The sequence below is a fragment of the Exophiala bonariae genome, assembly GCF_035927105.1.
Source record: "Exophiala bonariae strain CCFEE 5792 chromosome Unknown scaffold_1, whole genome shotgun sequence".
NCBI classification, from domain to species: domain Eukaryota; kingdom Fungi; phylum Ascomycota; class Eurotiomycetes; order Chaetothyriales; family Herpotrichiellaceae; genus Exophiala; species Exophiala bonariae.
Genome location: NW_027042476.1, coordinates 1,511,712 through 1,527,039, shown reverse-complemented (window position 1 = coordinate 1,527,039; position 15,328 = coordinate 1,511,712). Strand labels below are relative to the sequence as shown.

At 50.1% G+C, this 15,328-nt stretch overlaps 7 protein-coding genes across 7 annotated transcripts; 3 read left to right on the top strand and 4 right to left on the bottom strand.

The window, feature by feature from the left end:
- Positions 1 to 159: 159 nt before the first annotated feature.
- On the bottom strand, positions 160 to 2,955 carry LTR84_000543 (uncharacterized protein; the record flags this gene model as incomplete). Its single annotated transcript, XM_064844173.1, has 1 exon — positions 160 to 2,955. The coding sequence occupies one exon, from the start codon at positions 2,953 to 2,955 to the stop codon at positions 160 to 162; it is 2,796 nt and encodes a 931-aa protein (XP_064712033.1).
- A 184-nt stretch (positions 2,956 to 3,139) lies between these two features.
- LTR84_000542 (uncharacterized protein) lies at positions 3,140 to 3,659 on the bottom strand (the record flags this gene model as incomplete). Its single annotated transcript, XM_064844172.1, has 2 exons — positions 3,140 to 3,363; positions 3,446 to 3,659. The coding sequence occupies 2 exons, from the start codon at positions 3,657 to 3,659 to the stop codon at positions 3,140 to 3,142; spliced, it is 438 nt and encodes a 145-aa protein (XP_064712032.1).
- A 2,152-nt stretch (positions 3,660 to 5,811) lies between these two features.
- Positions 5,812 to 6,786, top strand: LTR84_000541 (uncharacterized protein; the record flags this gene model as incomplete). The annotated part of the gene is made up of 3 exons (XM_064844171.1): positions 5,812 to 5,928; positions 5,978 to 6,481; positions 6,547 to 6,786. 3 exons carry the CDS (start codon positions 5,812 to 5,814, stop codon positions 6,784 to 6,786), a joined length of 861 nt encoding a protein of 286 aa, XP_064712031.1.
- An 877-nt stretch (positions 6,787 to 7,663) lies between these two features.
- On the top strand, positions 7,664 to 8,833 carry LTR84_000540 (uncharacterized protein; the record flags this gene model as incomplete). Its single annotated transcript, XM_064844170.1, has 1 exon — positions 7,664 to 8,833. The coding sequence occupies one exon, from the start codon at positions 7,664 to 7,666 to the stop codon at positions 8,831 to 8,833; it is 1,170 nt and encodes a 389-aa protein (XP_064712030.1).
- Positions 8,834 to 9,405: 572 nt separating this feature from the next.
- Positions 9,406 to 10,635, bottom strand: LTR84_000539 (uncharacterized protein; the record flags this gene model as incomplete). The annotated part of the gene is made up of 1 exon (XM_064844169.1): positions 9,406 to 10,635. The coding sequence occupies one exon, from the start codon at positions 10,633 to 10,635 to the stop codon at positions 9,406 to 9,408; it is 1,230 nt and encodes a 409-aa protein (XP_064712029.1).
- Positions 10,636 to 11,598: 963 nt separating this feature from the next.
- On the top strand, positions 11,599 to 12,471 carry LTR84_000538 (uncharacterized protein; the record flags this gene model as incomplete). Its single annotated transcript, XM_064844168.1, has 1 exon — positions 11,599 to 12,471. The coding sequence occupies one exon, from the start codon at positions 11,599 to 11,601 to the stop codon at positions 12,469 to 12,471; it is 873 nt and encodes a 290-aa protein (XP_064712028.1).
- A 513-nt stretch (positions 12,472 to 12,984) lies between these two features.
- On the bottom strand, positions 12,985 to 13,718 carry MCM1 (transcription factor of the MADS box; the record flags this gene model as incomplete). The annotated part of the gene is made up of 3 exons (XM_064844167.1): positions 12,985 to 13,233; positions 13,282 to 13,416; positions 13,476 to 13,718. 3 exons carry the CDS (start codon positions 13,716 to 13,718, stop codon positions 12,985 to 12,987), a joined length of 627 nt encoding a protein of 208 aa, XP_064712027.1.
- Between the last annotated feature and the right edge of the window lie 1,610 nt (positions 13,719 to 15,328).

Below are 15,328 nucleotides of genomic sequence, written 5' to 3'. Positions count from 1 at the left end.
ATGATTATTCATCTCAAAATGCAATCCTGTCGAATACCTGTCGCTGTCTACCTCATATGCCATAAGGCTTCTAACATGAATTAGCATCTTTCTATCATAACACCAAGCCAGATACTTACTGCAGAAACTTCATTCTTTCCAACCGTCCCATTATATATTTCAAACATACCGTAGACTACTAAGACTACCCTGTTGGCTGCTTTGAACCCTTCTCAACCCACGATTTTCCACATTCACCGGCTTTCGCTTGTCTGCCACTCGCTCTTGTCTCAAGGAAGCCTCCGTATCGCCTCCGCTCATGTTCTCTTGTGACTGTGTCAACGGACTGAATGGCAAACGTGCGCCCGTGATTTCTGGTGCTTTGGAAGGACTTTCATCTTCCCATAAACTGCCTGAGGAGGCGACGGAGTCAAATTGTCTGCTGCTTGCGGTGCTACCGCCTCTCTTTCTATTAATCATGCTTGCTTCAGTGTTTCCAAGCGGACTGCGCATCAGTTCTAGGTCTTGAGCTGCTGGACCAGTTCCTGACCATTTTGACCATGAATGCTCCCTGGATTCTAGTTGATCGCGGACTTCATGGTGGTGCTCCATAGCGCTCCCACCCGAAAGTGTTGAGATCCCCAGCTTGCTCTTCTCGTGATTGTTGTATCGCGAGGCGGAAATCAACCTTGAAGAGCCCCGATTTGAGAACCGGGCTGCTCCTTCTAAGCGGGCTCTAGCACGCTCTGTATGCCACTTCTGACGCTCTGCCTCAAAACTCAACGATCCCTCAATCGACTCAAAGAGTACCCCGAAAGGTGAAATAGATCTTGCTGTAGCACTTGCTGGCTCCGAAGGTGGGAGAGGGAATGATTCAAGAGCCACTGTACTGCGATGTTTTCCATTCACAGGACACGGTGTCAATGGGTCTCCCCACTCATGTTCCATCCCAGTGTCGCTTATGATACCAGAACCATGTCCTGCACCACTTCTCCTGTCTGGAAGTCCTATCGATCCGCGTTTTGGTGGGCTTTGCAAGCTTCTCCTTGCGCCTCTTATGCAGCTCAGGCTGGTGGAAGCGATCGGCTGATTCATTGAAGAGGCCAGGAGACTGTCCTGCAACGGAAATGGCTGCCATTCCCCCAGCGAACTACCTCCTCTACTCCTCGCGTTCCTTACCTGCGTTGACGCTTGCGGAGCTTTCGGACCTGCCGCATTTGAATCCACGTTAAACAGTCTAGACATTCTCTGCTGCTCAGAAGATCTTGAGCCTGATATTCTTGACTTTGCTTTTTGCAAAGAATCATTCGACCACGCAAGATCAATCCTCGGTGGTCTAAGGGGAAGGTTACTCCTCACAGGTTCCGGGTGCTCAATGGTCGACGTGAGCGATAAGAGTGATAATGGTTGTAACCCGTTAGTCCCGTTTTCATTTGGCGATGTCGGTCGGGAAGGAGTTGCGTTGTCTACAGTATTGTCCTTATCCTTCCGTCTTTTTTGATGGCGGTACAACACAAGGAGAAAGATCAAACACACGACGATGAATCCAACAACAGACAAACAGACAGCGAGAAGGACAGGGTTCCAGTCGCTATCCGAAGCTTGCCGATTTGGGGTCACCTTTGATGTTATAGTAGCTCCAAGAGAAGTACTCGGACCACTGGGTGTATTTGTCTCGTCCACTGTTGAGGTTGTTGTAGTCGGTCTAATGCTCGTTGTCACACGTAGGATGACAACACCTGTGGCACTTACTGTTGCATTTTGGAAGGAGATTGAGACATTCCAAACGTTGGTTGGTGAGGATGAAGGTATATCGCCATATATGGTCATGTTTGTTGCATTATACTTGAGCCAACTCAATCCATCTTCATGGTCAAGGTCTATTTGCATCGACGAGAATTTTGGTGGGATATCAAAAGTGTATTGAAGATGCTGTCCTGCCGAGACCTCGATATCTGCAACAACACCTAAAGATACAATGGGCGATTCCTCAAAATCAAGCGACCATGTTGCATTAGCACTGTTCCGAAACACATCTGTCACGGAAATTGTAATGATCGTATTGGTTTGTGACTTGGGGTAGCCACTTAGTGACATTTCACTCGCATTCAATTCGACCCAGGGTGGTCCGTCTATGACAACTCTCGCAATTTCATCATCTGAGATAGGCCGATCGTCCAGCATCAACAGATCTCGAAGGGGTATAGTGTCCAAAGGCTCGCCCGCAGTCAGCGTGATAGTGTAAGAAGGGTTCGTAAAGGCCAGGATGTGAAGATCGATGATTACATCGAACTTAGCAATCGCCTCAGCGAAGCCCGCGATATTGGATGCAATCAGCCGAAATCCATATCTTTGTGCAGGCGCCGTCTTCGAGCGCAACGGAGGGCTATCACCTGAGAACAGGAGCTCTGTGACATCGAATTGTAGCCATGAAGGGAGCGGAGAATTGTCTTCCGAGATCGCGTAATATTCGGTATCAGCATTCGAACCACCAAACAAGCTGCGATCAAACTTGAATGTAAAGGGCTGCGCCGGGCGTAGGAACAGCGAATGAGGCGATGATGAAGCCGGCCTAGGTTCAGCCAGGTATGCCGTGATGGGCTCCCGTAGCGTCAGGACCATGGAGTCAAGTACGACTAAGGCAACGCTGGTCGTTGTAGCTCCTGCAACATCTGAAGCAGTCAGCTGAAATGTTGTAGCTCCCACATCGTCTGCATGAGGAGTTCCGTATAGACGCCGACCAATAGTGTCGAGGTTTAGCCATTCTGGGCCATTGGACAAGCCATAGAGGACTTGAGGACCAGTCGAGGTGAAAGTTGTGGCGGCAAACTGAAAGTCGAATGGAAGTGAAGCATATGCCACAGGTGGAACCTGAAAACTGATTGGAAACGATAGATATGGCACACACGAAGCAGCTTTGATCAAGAGAGTAAACAGACTTCCCAGTGAGGGCGTCTTGCGTTCATTGAGAGGCATTCATAAGCTCTGATGTGAATGCATTTGAAGGTGTAGCACCTTTGAGACGAGTACACTAGAGAGCAGCCTAAAGGCACGACCAGCGTCTGTACGCACTTTATGACCTTTCGCAGGGGTTGGCATCTGTGATTCCTGGAGCTCTGCAAGGGGTAATTGAGCAAAGAGAATGCGCCACCTGTACGTATCAAAAGTCCGTTTCAGGGCTGCAAAGGGTGTGACATTTTAATCCCAGTTTGCCCAGGAGCATAGTAATCGTCAACTGTGTCTTGCACCAGAAATCCAGAAGTGGTGTATAGACGTATGGCGCTATAGTTTTCTTGGTGGACCCAGAGGTCAATTCCTCGGCAAGACCATGTACGGGCTTGTTGAACGAGCATTTCCAGAAGTCTTGCTCCCAGCCCCTGTCGTCTATGCGCTGGTGAGACACATACTTTATGAAGCAGTAATCGATGATTAGATTTTACACATACAGCATAAGCCACGAGCCTACCTAGGGTTGGCGCATCAGACAGCCCAACAAGAACCTCGGTGTTTTGTCTGCTCAAGATACTCTGCTCGAATGGGAAGACTTCTGACGAAGGAAATGTCTTTCGCTCTAATCTGCGCAGTTCTTGAATCAAATCTCCACTGTCCACTCGAGAGATCTTTCGTAGGTTCATGAATTTGTAAGGCATGGCGGAAGGCGCTGCTCCAGCGTGACCCATGGTGCCGGTCATTGCAAACTCTTGGATGGCTCAATGAATGGCGATTGAGACATGGGAGCACGCTGGGTCAAAGAGCCTGAGATGTGCTTGTAGGTACATATCTGATGTAGATCAAGAGTTGCGCTGAGAAGCTCCGGGTCCCTTTCGAAGATGGTCTAGCCGTATTGGTACTAGCGTGCTCACAACGCGTCTACCTGAAAGTTGAATCCGCGACCACGTTTGAACTTGGTCCACCAGCATTCCTCTATTGAGCAAGTCATTCAGGGAAATCCGAATTGTGCTGCAGTGGGACTTCAACATCAGTTTTGCACCCGTGGACCGAGCCTGATCCAAAATCTATCATGCCGTCAACAGATTCCAAGCGTGAAAAAGCAAGAGAAGTCGTTGACATTTTGGAAGAGATCTCAATCTTGCTGGTAATGGGAACACTCTCACAATCCTCCGGGCTCTACTGAATTCGGGGACCAGAATACACAACTTGACCGTACACAGTTGTCTCTTTGCGTATCGCTAGTAGAAAATGGAGTCAATCCTGAAGCTCTGGCAGTAAGAACCACCCACCGAATTTGACAATGCCGTGTGTTAAAACATGACCAAGACAGCAATCAAAGAGCTGAGACGCGATACTCAAGATCTACAACCAGATTCTGGAGTTTCGGAATGATGATACGAGGCGTTCTTACACTCAATCATCCTCTCCAAGGTCTTGTATCTACTCGTGTGCAATGTCAAATGGGTTTCAAAGGCAGTCGGCAGTAGGTTATGGAGCAAAACACTTTGAATGCCCTGCCCAGACGTTCCTAACCCTCGGGAATTGTGGTTGAAAGGCTGCCATGATACAACCTTGAACGTGGCCCACACATTCATTGACAGCTAAGACAGTCGAGGCTGGCTTTCGTCAATCACTACTCGCTTATGACCGGCTACAAGCACGAGACCTTTTGAAATCAAGGCTGGATTGTATGATTCCAAATGAAAAGATTTTTAGGAAGACTGGAACCAGATGCTGACTTCCTTTGTTGTGCTGGGCTTTGAGAAAAGCAAAAGACACCGGTCACATGTACCAATCATCACTAACGATGTTGAGGAGGTTCTGGCACAAGATCACTCGTTGTGATGTGGTTTCACCACGAGACCCCGGAACCTCTACATGAAATCAGACTGGCTGAATGAGTCGGAATTACACCAGGGGTGAAAGACATTCCCGCGTGATTGTTACCCAGAATGTGTGGAATGTTGATACGGAACACTGTGGACAATCAAACGAATAGACATAGTTGTTGTATCCACAGATACATCGTTGAAACTGAGGTTTACTTCTTTACTCTGTGTGGTCTGTGAACCAAGTATTCGGTGCATGTGATGTGGAGCTGATTGCTGCCTTCTCTGGTTGCACGGAGCCAGCCTTACTCCGTACGGAAGTTAGCATCTGACCTGCAGAAGAAAAACACGTGCCATGAAGGAGTACTATCATTTCAATTTCCACCATACCCAAAGTTGTAAGCGACGATGAACGGCTCAAGCCATTCATTGTCGAAAAACTTGGTTAGTTGCACCAGGAACCAGCTGAGATTGAAGCCCGTGGTATAAGATGACGTAGACGGGCCTGGTGGAGAATGACGATCCCAGTGTGGCTGAGATTCCAGTTGGTGGTGATAGGGCATCAGCCAGCTTGGGAAGCTCCAGTCGAAGAGGTGGCGCCGGACGATCAAATGCTAAGTGGTGTCCACTGTCCACCCACGGCCACCAGGCTGTGTTTCCACAGTTTCTCTCAAGAAACAAAGGCGGCGCTTGGACTCATTCGATCTAAACCAACCAGTCCAGCCTCCACCTCGGTCATTCAAACCCCTGGCGCTCCTCGTGAACAGGCCTGTTCTCACCATCAGCCGTTACGTCTGCCCAACTGATCGATCTCAGACGACATTGTCAATGCAGGTTTTGACGCAAATCTAAAATAAAACAGGTGAGTCGCCCATGCGAGCGTTTGCTCTTGGGCCATGTCAACTTCGTGATTCTTAAAGCGTTGGCTTTCTGGATTCATTCCCCAGATTTTGTCTCCCTGTACTACTGCTTTGTCACCATATTGCTAGTGTCGGTTATAAAGTATTCCAATCAATTGTTCGATTGACAATATAAAATATCGATATACAATATGAGGCTGACAGCTTTCTTGACGCTGGCTTGTGCCATTGCGGCATTGGTCCTATCGATCCTCTCACTGTTCGCAGGATCCACCAAATCATTCCTCCAAGATTCAGATATGATGACGGTAAGGAAGAGTACTCGAACTGGATGAACCCGTCACTGACAGCTGGCAGCTGAATATCTCGCGGATAGGCCACACCAGTCTGTTCAACACCACGGATGGTGATGGAGGATTCTTCGATAACCTAGTCAACGACTTGCAGGAGGAGGTTAATGATCTCATCAACGATGTTACTTCTGATATTGCAGAAGCGCTCGACCTGCCAGACTTCTTCAGAGTCCACGTGATGGATTTTTGTCAAGGCTCTTACTCGCCCAACAGCACAGTTAAAAACCCAAGCATGAACACCACGGAATGCTCAAACCGCACGACGTTTTTCCACTTCGAACCCACCAAGATTGTGGAGGATGCACTTCCAAGTGGGATCACTCTTGAGGATATCCACTGGCCTGATGAGATTCAGGACGCGGAGCGTGCTATCCGGATCGCCTCGAACGCCATGGTGGTGTGCTACATTATTGGGATTGCTTTTTCAGGAATTGCAATTCTCACCGCCATCTGGGCCATTTTCAGCTCTGGGCGTTTGTCTGGTTTGGTCAATTTCGTGATTGATTTTGTGAGTCTTTTCAATCCGAATCGAGACGAGGGATTGACGCTAATAACTTGTGTGTTTTTTCTTAGCTTGCTTTTCTCAGCATTGGAATTGCATCTGCCATTGCGACAGCAATTATTGTCAAAGCAACAAACACCATCAACAAGTATGGTGATGATATTGGTATTGCAGCATATAAAGGAGGACGGTTCCTCGGAATGACCTGGGCAGCTACGGCATTGATGCTGCTTGCCGCTATTGTGTCCATTGCACAATGTTGTGGGGGGAGGCGCAAAGATCGCCACTATGGAGAGAAGGGCAGGATCTGAGGGGTGAGGTATTACCTGTTGGTAGCTCAGCTTGACAAGCGAGATAAAGTATTGGCGTAGTATAGCAAGCGAATGACTAAATGTAACAACAACCTTGGATTGACTATATCATGGATCTCCAACTGAGACTTTCAGGTAATATCAAAATTATATGTATCTCTTCTGTCTACTACCGAGTATATGATGCATGTGACGGTCGGTTGTTTTACTGATGCTAATGAGGTAAGGACCAGGATGTTTCAGATCGAAGGTGTGGCCAAGCGCTTGGGCGCAACGGAAAGTGGAATGGTGGCCCGATGAGAGCGGCCGGGGGGACTACGGGGACGAGGGAGGTCTAATTAGGCCAATCGTGAAGCTGAATTTGCGGCAAGAACTGCCCAAGCTTCCCTTTCCTTTCGGCGTCAGTTGGGACTTATCAAGCCTAAGGGGCGGGACGTCACTACCTCCTGTCCTAAAGCCCTGGGGGTTGACTTATCGTCTCACCGCAGTGACGCACGCGGGGTTGCTTCACCACTGGAAGGAACCTGAAGCTCACTTTGCATCACTTTTCAGGTGCAGGTGCCACAGGTCGTGACTGTCGCCATCCCACTTCACTACGGCTTTTTGTTGACCGACTTCCCATAAATATTTCCTTCTCACTAGCTTTTCACTTGTCTTCCAGTCTTCAAAAACTTCTTTATTCTCACAGCTGTCCTTCTTCAAGTGACACCACAAGTTCTTCAGCAATCTCTCTCGCGCGACGTTGTCTTCTCTCCAAGAGCCAAAGTAATCACAACGGTATGTCTCTTCCCTCCTTTCTCGCGTCCATCTCACTAATCATTCGCGACGTCAGTGACTTTCCCTTTCTTCATCGCGTCGATCTGACTCAATAGCAACCATGCCTGGCACCGCTGTTCACTTCGGTGGAGGCAACATTGGCCGTGGTTTCATCGCCGAGCTTCTTCACGAGACAGGCTACGCCGTCGTCTTTGTCGATGTTGTTGACGACTTGATTGACCGCATCAATGCCACCAAGTCCTACAAGATCACTGAAGTTGGTGAAGATGGAGAAAAGAGCAAGACCATCACCAATTATCGTGCCATCAACTCAAAGTACAACATGGACGATGTCATTGAACAGATTGCCAACGCAGACATTGTCACCTGCGCTGTTGGCCCCAATGTCCTCAAGTTCATCGCCAAGCCTATCGCCGATGGTATCTCTGCACGCACTGCCTCAAAGCCTCTTGCAGTCATTGCCTGTGAGAACATGATCAACGCAACTGATGCCCTCAAAGCCCTCATCACCGACCCCAAGAACTTGAAGCCTGAGATCCTCAAAGATCTTGGCAGCAAAGCTGAATTTGGCAATTCCGCTATTGACAGAATTGTCCCTACCCAACCTGCCGATGCCAACCTCGACGTTGTCATTGAATCTTTCTACGAATGGTGTGTCGAGACCAGCGGCTTCAAGTCTGGTCATCCCAACGTCAAGGGCATCCACTGGGTCGATGACCTTGAGCCATACATTGAGCGTAAGCTCTTCACCGTCAACACCAGCCACGCTACTGCTGCCTACTTCGCCTATCAGAAGGGTATCAAGACCATTCATGAGGCTATGGCCGACAAGGAGATCCGACAGGAAGTCCATGAGGCTCTCGAGGAGACTGCTCATCTGATCAGTGGAAAGCATGGCATCACCCCTGAAGAACAACAGAAGTATGTTGATACCATCATCGCCCGTATCTCCAACCCCCATCTTGAGGATGTTCCCGTTCGTGTCGGCCGTGCTCCCCTCCGCAAACTTGGTCGCAAGGAGCGATTCATTGGTCCTGCTGCTCAGCTCGCCGAACGTGGCTATGACGTCACTGCTCTGGTCCGCGGTGTCGAGTACGCTCTTCGCTTCCAAAACGTTGAAGGTGATGACGAGAGCAAGGAGCTTGCAGAGATCCTGAGCACCCTTTCTGCCGATGAAGCTACCACCAAACTCACCGGCCTGGAGAAGGATCATCCTCTCTACCCAAAGATTCTCGAAAAGGTCAAGCTCGTCCAGGGCGAGAAGAAGTGATCTGCGAATGTTTTGACAACATGCACACATGACCGTCATGAGACGATGACCCTGGGTGATGATTTTACGAGGAAGATGGGACCGCTATAAACCGGATTTCTAGCTCTTACCATCACACAACAACTTCTAGCTTCTTGTGATTGCCTGAGGGCTTTGATAGATATGGATGCTGGTGGCATCTCATCATATTGTGATCAATGGGCTTGGTTCAAGGAGTTCAAAAGCCAATAGACATGAATAATCAAATATCGTGTCAACCTCACTTCTTTTGCTTGTTTTCACTTCTGTCTCTTACCATCCCTTCCAGTTCGCATCATCCCTTGATCACGTATTATATTACTGACACTTGTATACTAACAGTCTTGGCTCTAATCAATCACTCCACATCGATTGTTTTCACCACTTTCGACTTGAGAATCAAGAGTCGAGATTTGTGATCGAACACGAATCGGTATGCCCACCAATAAACTTCAAGCGGGATCGGTAATACAACACCGATTAGACATACGATACTCGCCAGTTAAGACTTCATTTGAAAACCACTTGGCTGTTTACCATTGACTTCCAACCACTCAAAACCCACACTGGCCGCGTACCTGGGCCAGAAACTGCTCGACATCGTCCCACAAGACCTGCGGGTGCTCCAGGGCCGCGAAATGACCACCCTTGTCATGCTGGCGATGAAAGACCAAGTTCCCCGTAAGCTCGACCCAAGCCTTGGGCACGGGTGAGATTTCCTTCTTGAACCACGAGAAACCAAAGGGCTTGCCAATGTACCACTTCTCGGACGAATGCGTCTGTGCGTCCGGCCCGAAGACCTGGCGGTACGACCAGAGACTGGTGGCGGCGCAGTTGGTGAGCCAGTACAGGGCGACGGACTCGAGGATGGTGTCGAGGGGCGGGTCGGCGTCAGTCCAGTCCCTGAATTTCTCGCCGATCCACGCGAGCAGTGCGACTGGGCTGCTCGACAGCACGAACCCGATGGTGCTCGGGCGCGTGGCGTGTTCGATCGCGTACGCGCTGCCCGTCTGCGTGAACTGGTTGCCGCGCTCGATGCCTTCGTGCTCCAGCGCGCTGATGGGGCTTTGCAGCCTCGACGGGTCCGGCGCGGGCATGGGGGCCGTGTTGAGGTGCGCCGCTTTGCAGTGCTCGTACTGGCTTGCCAGGCTGCGTGCGACTCGCCCGCCCACGTCCCCGCCTTGCGCGACGTATGCCGAGAGACCGAGGTCGTGAACGATCAGGCGGTCGAAGAGCCGCGCCGCGTCGTCGATGGTGAAGTTCTTGTCGAGTGGTGGTGCTGAGGAGAACGTGTAGCCAGGCAGGCTGGGGACGATGAGGTGGTAAGGGAGCTCGTCCGCGGTCTTGTATCGGGAGCGGAGCAGTTCGAGCATAGGCAGGAATTCCAGGAAGCTGCCGGGCCAGCCGTGCACGAACACGATTGGGATAGCATCGCTGCGCTTGGAGAACAGTGCCACGAAGTGGATGTCGAAGTCGCTTGACAGAGCGTCGTCGTGGATCTGCGCTTTGAAGTGTGGGAACGTGTTGATGTATTCTTCCTTTTTCCTCCAGTCGAACCCGCCGTCTTCCCAATGCTTTTTGGCTGCGGTGAGCCAGTCTCGTCTCACGCCTAGATGTCTGTCCTCGGCGTCTGGAAGAGAGTTCTCGTACGTTGGTGGTGCGAGGGGCGTCCGTTTGAGTAGGACGTTCAGCTCATCGAGACTCTCCTGCGGGATATCCACTCTCCATGGCTTGATGGTGCTAGACGCACCGTTCGGCAGCGTTTCAAAGCCGCCGGAGGACATGATGAAGAAGTGCTTGTTGACTTTGCTTCTTTTTAATAGCTCGGGTGTAGTCTCGGGAGACTTCAAACTCAGATGTTTCCTTGCAGTCCAATGGTCCTTTCATTAACTCCACAATGGATAGACGTCCGGTCAGGGCTATTTATTCCTGCCGGGCTGTCGACCTATAGCTTCATCATGATCTGATCGACACTCCGCGTATATACGCCTTTGATGACACTATGACTAAGCGGGGTATTTAGTGACTTCAGAGTTGGCGCGATTGAACTTTGTTCAAGTTCTCGCGTTCACAATCGATCCCAACATGATGGCGGAGATAATGAAAACCTCGTGATGATTGTCCGGAAAAGAGATACTCCACCATTTACCTGCTTAGAAATATTCCTCAATCATACTTAAAACTGACCAGTTCCCTGAACATCGGAGCTAGTTGTCCTCCGTCCCCAGGTATATCCACACTCTCCAGAGAAGTCGAGCCTGAGGCTCGCGACCGACTTCAACAACTTGATTAAGCTGCCCACCTCGGCCGCTTCTGCAAAACATGTCGTCAAAAGGACAGCATAAGATCTCTGCAGAAGTACACCTCCTGTGATGAAATTGAAAAGATTAATCATCTCCTGAATTTGTGGAGCCTTATGACCTCGGTAATGGATAATGGTAGCGGTTAGACTCAATGGTCATGGTCAGTGACCCGCTTCAATGGTAGGTGAAAGCTTTTGAGAAGTTGGTCTGAATTTGAGGAGACCTTCATGCGGTGACCTGCAATATGCCTGGATAAGTAATCACGCGAAGTCTGTATTTATATTCAGGGAGCTTTCCTAAATTGGCCGTCATGGTGCCCTCGACTCCAATTATTCTGCACTGCCTGACGCGAATGAGTAGGAACGATTCTATCATCAGAAGCAAAAACGTGGAATTCTTGAGAGGAAGAAGTGAGTACCAGAAAGGGTGATCAGAACCTTCAGCATGTCGACGACCACATCGTTCAAGACACCTCCACCGGAGTTACTCTCGACGAAGATTCTGTTCCCTACTTCGCAAATACTCCTCATCGTCCTCGACAACCCCAAGTCGTTGAATTCCCTGTCTACCCCGGTACATTGGTCTCTCGACAGGCTGCTGGCCTGGTATGACAACGAGCCCGGGCTGCGATGCGCAATCATGACAGGCGCAGGGCGAGCGTTCTGTGCCGGCGCCGATCTGAAAGAGTGGAACGAGAGCAATGCACGCACTGCGGCCAAGACAACTGGCGGGGAAAGTACCTTACCAGCCAGCGGCTTCGGAGCCGTCAGTCGCCGGAGTGGCAAGAAGCCGCTGATCGGCGCGATCAATGGACTGGCGTTTGGTGCCGGATTGGAGATGGTGGCGAATATGGACTTGGTCGTGGCTGCGAAGAGTGCGCAATTCTGTCTTCCCGAAGTTAAGCGTGGCACGGTCGCCATCGCTGGTGCATTGCCTAGGATTGCTAGGACTTTGGGAAGACCTCGAGCAATGGAGCTCGCTCTGACTGGCAGGCCGGTCGCCGCGAGGGAGATGAAGGAGTGGGGGTTTGTCAATGCCGTGACTGATGATGCACCGGCTGATGCACATGTGCTTTCCCGGCCCGTTGTTCAAAAGGCTTTGGAGTATGCAGAACAGATTGCAAGCAATTCTCCTGATAGCGTGATCGTTAGTCGGGCTGGCATCATCCTCGGATGGGAAGATGGATCTGCAGAACATGCAAGCACAAACATCGTGGAAGTCTGGGGAAGGAGATTAAACGAGGGAGAGAATTTGCATGAAGGCGTTCGAGCATTTGTGGAAAAGAGACAACCGACATGGGTAGGAAGCAAATTGTAGAGCACGAATGCAAGATGGCCTGAAGGACCGGAAGAATCGAGTTCAAGAATTGAGTATGATGGGTTTCGATAGAGTTTTCATTATTGGCAGAGTAGTCGAACAATTGTGAAGAATCAACTTGACATTTTCTGTGCTTGACGAGAGAAGCAGGTCCTAATCATAAAATAGCACCCACTTGCCCTCCCATCTAGCCGTCCGTGCCCCATAAGTTTCCTACGACTCCAATGAATTGAGTCATACACAGACTTAGGTAATGATGTGGACCTGGATCTGGAATGTACACTCCCACTTCTGAAATTGATAGAGAACCCCGGGCTGATGATTCATGAAATACTTGAAAACGCCAGTTGATTGGAGAAGAGGTACATCTGGTAGATGGTGTAGAGTTATGACTCGGATCGATTCTCACCAGACTTGCGACGATGGCTTGTGTCACTGTCGAAGTGTTGCATACGATTCGATTGAGAGCAACCGCGAATTGTGGGTATCGTTATGTGAGGAAGCTAGGGTGGATTATGCGCGTTGATGCTGGGGCATCTGTGGCATACCTGCGTATTGACCGCCCTGGTTTTGTTGTTGTTGCAACTGGTAATACATTGCTTGCTGTTGTTGTTCTTGAGTCATGTAGCCACCATGGGGAGCAGCTCGGGGCATTCCAGCAGCAGTTGGGGGCATTGGGGGCACATCATCAGGTGATGCAACATCATCGGCGGCATCAACACCATTTTCGTTACCGGAAGGTTCGGGTGCATTCAAGCATGCCTAGCAAAGGTTAATTTAGGAACATGGGTCGGGGCAGGCATTGCATACTTGAATCAGGTTTTTGCCCTCAGCCTTGGTGACAAGTGGTTGCAGCTTGGGAGTGGTGAATGTGTAGACCAGACCAGTTTCGGAGACGACTAGGAGAAGCACCTGTGTGCCAGTAAGAACAGAGAGTTCATAAGCCTAGGACAAAAGTTAGAGTCTGGGACGATTGGGCAAAAAGCGTCCTGGACTTGACCGACCTTCTTCATGATACCAGCTTTTCGTTTCGAGAAGGTGATGTGACGACGGGATTTGTCTTGAATGAACTTGATCTCAATCTTTCTGCGCTCACGTCCACCCTTCTCGTCATCATCGTCGTCGTCATCTCCCGCCATCGATGTTCGCTGTCTCTTTGTGCCTCGAGAATCGACACCATTGCCAGTCAGATCGTCGCCGGGAGAAGGATGGTCAAGGCCAGCTGAGGGATCGGTGATGTCGGCCATGTTGGAGCACTCGTGCAACGAATCAAATATGACAGGATCTGCCCAAAGAAGCAAGAGTCAATAGACGAAAGAGGAAATCGGTGATGGGATACGAACCTTAAGAGTTGTTGGTCAGAAAGGCTACAGCCACGTGGAGCAGCTGATGATGTTGGTCAAGGCTCTGTAAGAATTGAGTCAGCAAGAGCAAGAAACCAGTTGAGGCGAGGCAGTGGATATCGTGGAGGCAGTAGGAATGTTTGTGAACACTTCGTGTAGGTGAAGTTATGGATTGGATGGTGAAGTATGTCACTGCAACGTACGCGGACAAGTGAGAGGTGCGGATGTAGGCACAGGCAGAAAGAGGACTAGGTCAATCCGGGGGAATGACAGGTACGTGTTGAAGACTCAAGCTTTGTGGATTGAAGGATGTGCGACAATCAAACTGAAAGGGGAATAAGAAGTGGGTTTTGGGTATAGAAGGAGGTAACCACTTTCTGTATGGGCTGAATTGAGTAGAAAAGGGTTTGGTGTTGAAATGAATAGAGAAAGAATGAGAGCAGAGGGCAGTGGGCATTCGGCAAGGCGGGCAAGAACAGTGGGAGGGTGTGGTCGAGGGGCAAGTGCCAATCGGTGAAGGAGAGCCTTGAGGATGCAGAGTGAGAGAGAGGGTGGGGACCAGGGAAGGAGGGAACCTCAATGGGCAGCGTGACTTCCAGTGGGTTGCATTGGAGGAAAGAGCAGGTGCATCAACCAGAGGGGGCTGGACGTTAGGCTTGGCGGCCAGGGTTCTTTCGTTGCAGTGGTGCTGGTTGGAACGTGCAGAGCAGCCGTGCATTGATTCTTGAGCTTCCGGGGTCCGGCCAGAGAGGTGCTGCAGGTAACAGTGGTGGAGCCGTTGAGTAATTTGGGATTGTCGAGATGGAATATACAAGTACATATTCTCGTGCGTCTTGTGCAGTTGAACAGAAAAGCCAGGTCCTGATGGTATTCGACGCGACGCGTTGGATACTGGTCGTCTCTCGATGGGGCAAGGTTGAAAAAGATGATGTTCGCATTTGGATGGAAGGGGAATGGACAAGACACCAATGCCAGAACAAGAACAGTTTGACACACGTACCTTTTTGTGGAAGTGGTACTCGTAGGTGGACGGGAGTCGGGAGTCGACCACACCAGTTCAAGCTTTTTCGAAAAAAACCACAAAGGGACTTTGGAAGTTCCTTCAGGTTGTAACCTCTTACAGAAGGGAGGCGATTGATATTGGTGGTTGCACGGGACAGAAGCCTGAACGTGAAAGGCAAGAGACTCGAGAGAGGAAAGATGTGGACAGTGGACGAGAGAGGAAAGGAAAGAGTCAGAAAGGGGAATAGTGGCAGTGCCTACCTTAAGTAGACTGGACACAGAGAACTGAACTGCTCGCCCACCGAGTTGCATGGCTAGAGTGTGATTGGCAGAACCAGAGGCTTGCAGCGGGTCTTTCTCCTCCCCGACTGCCCGGGAGAATCACTGAATCAGAGGGTGCCCACCCACTGGGAGAGGCAGAGCCCATGCCTGAAAGTCCAATCCCGGGCCCTCCAAACCATGATCCACGCCACTAAAGACTGCTAGTTTCTAAGTAGCGTGTTAGCTTCCAC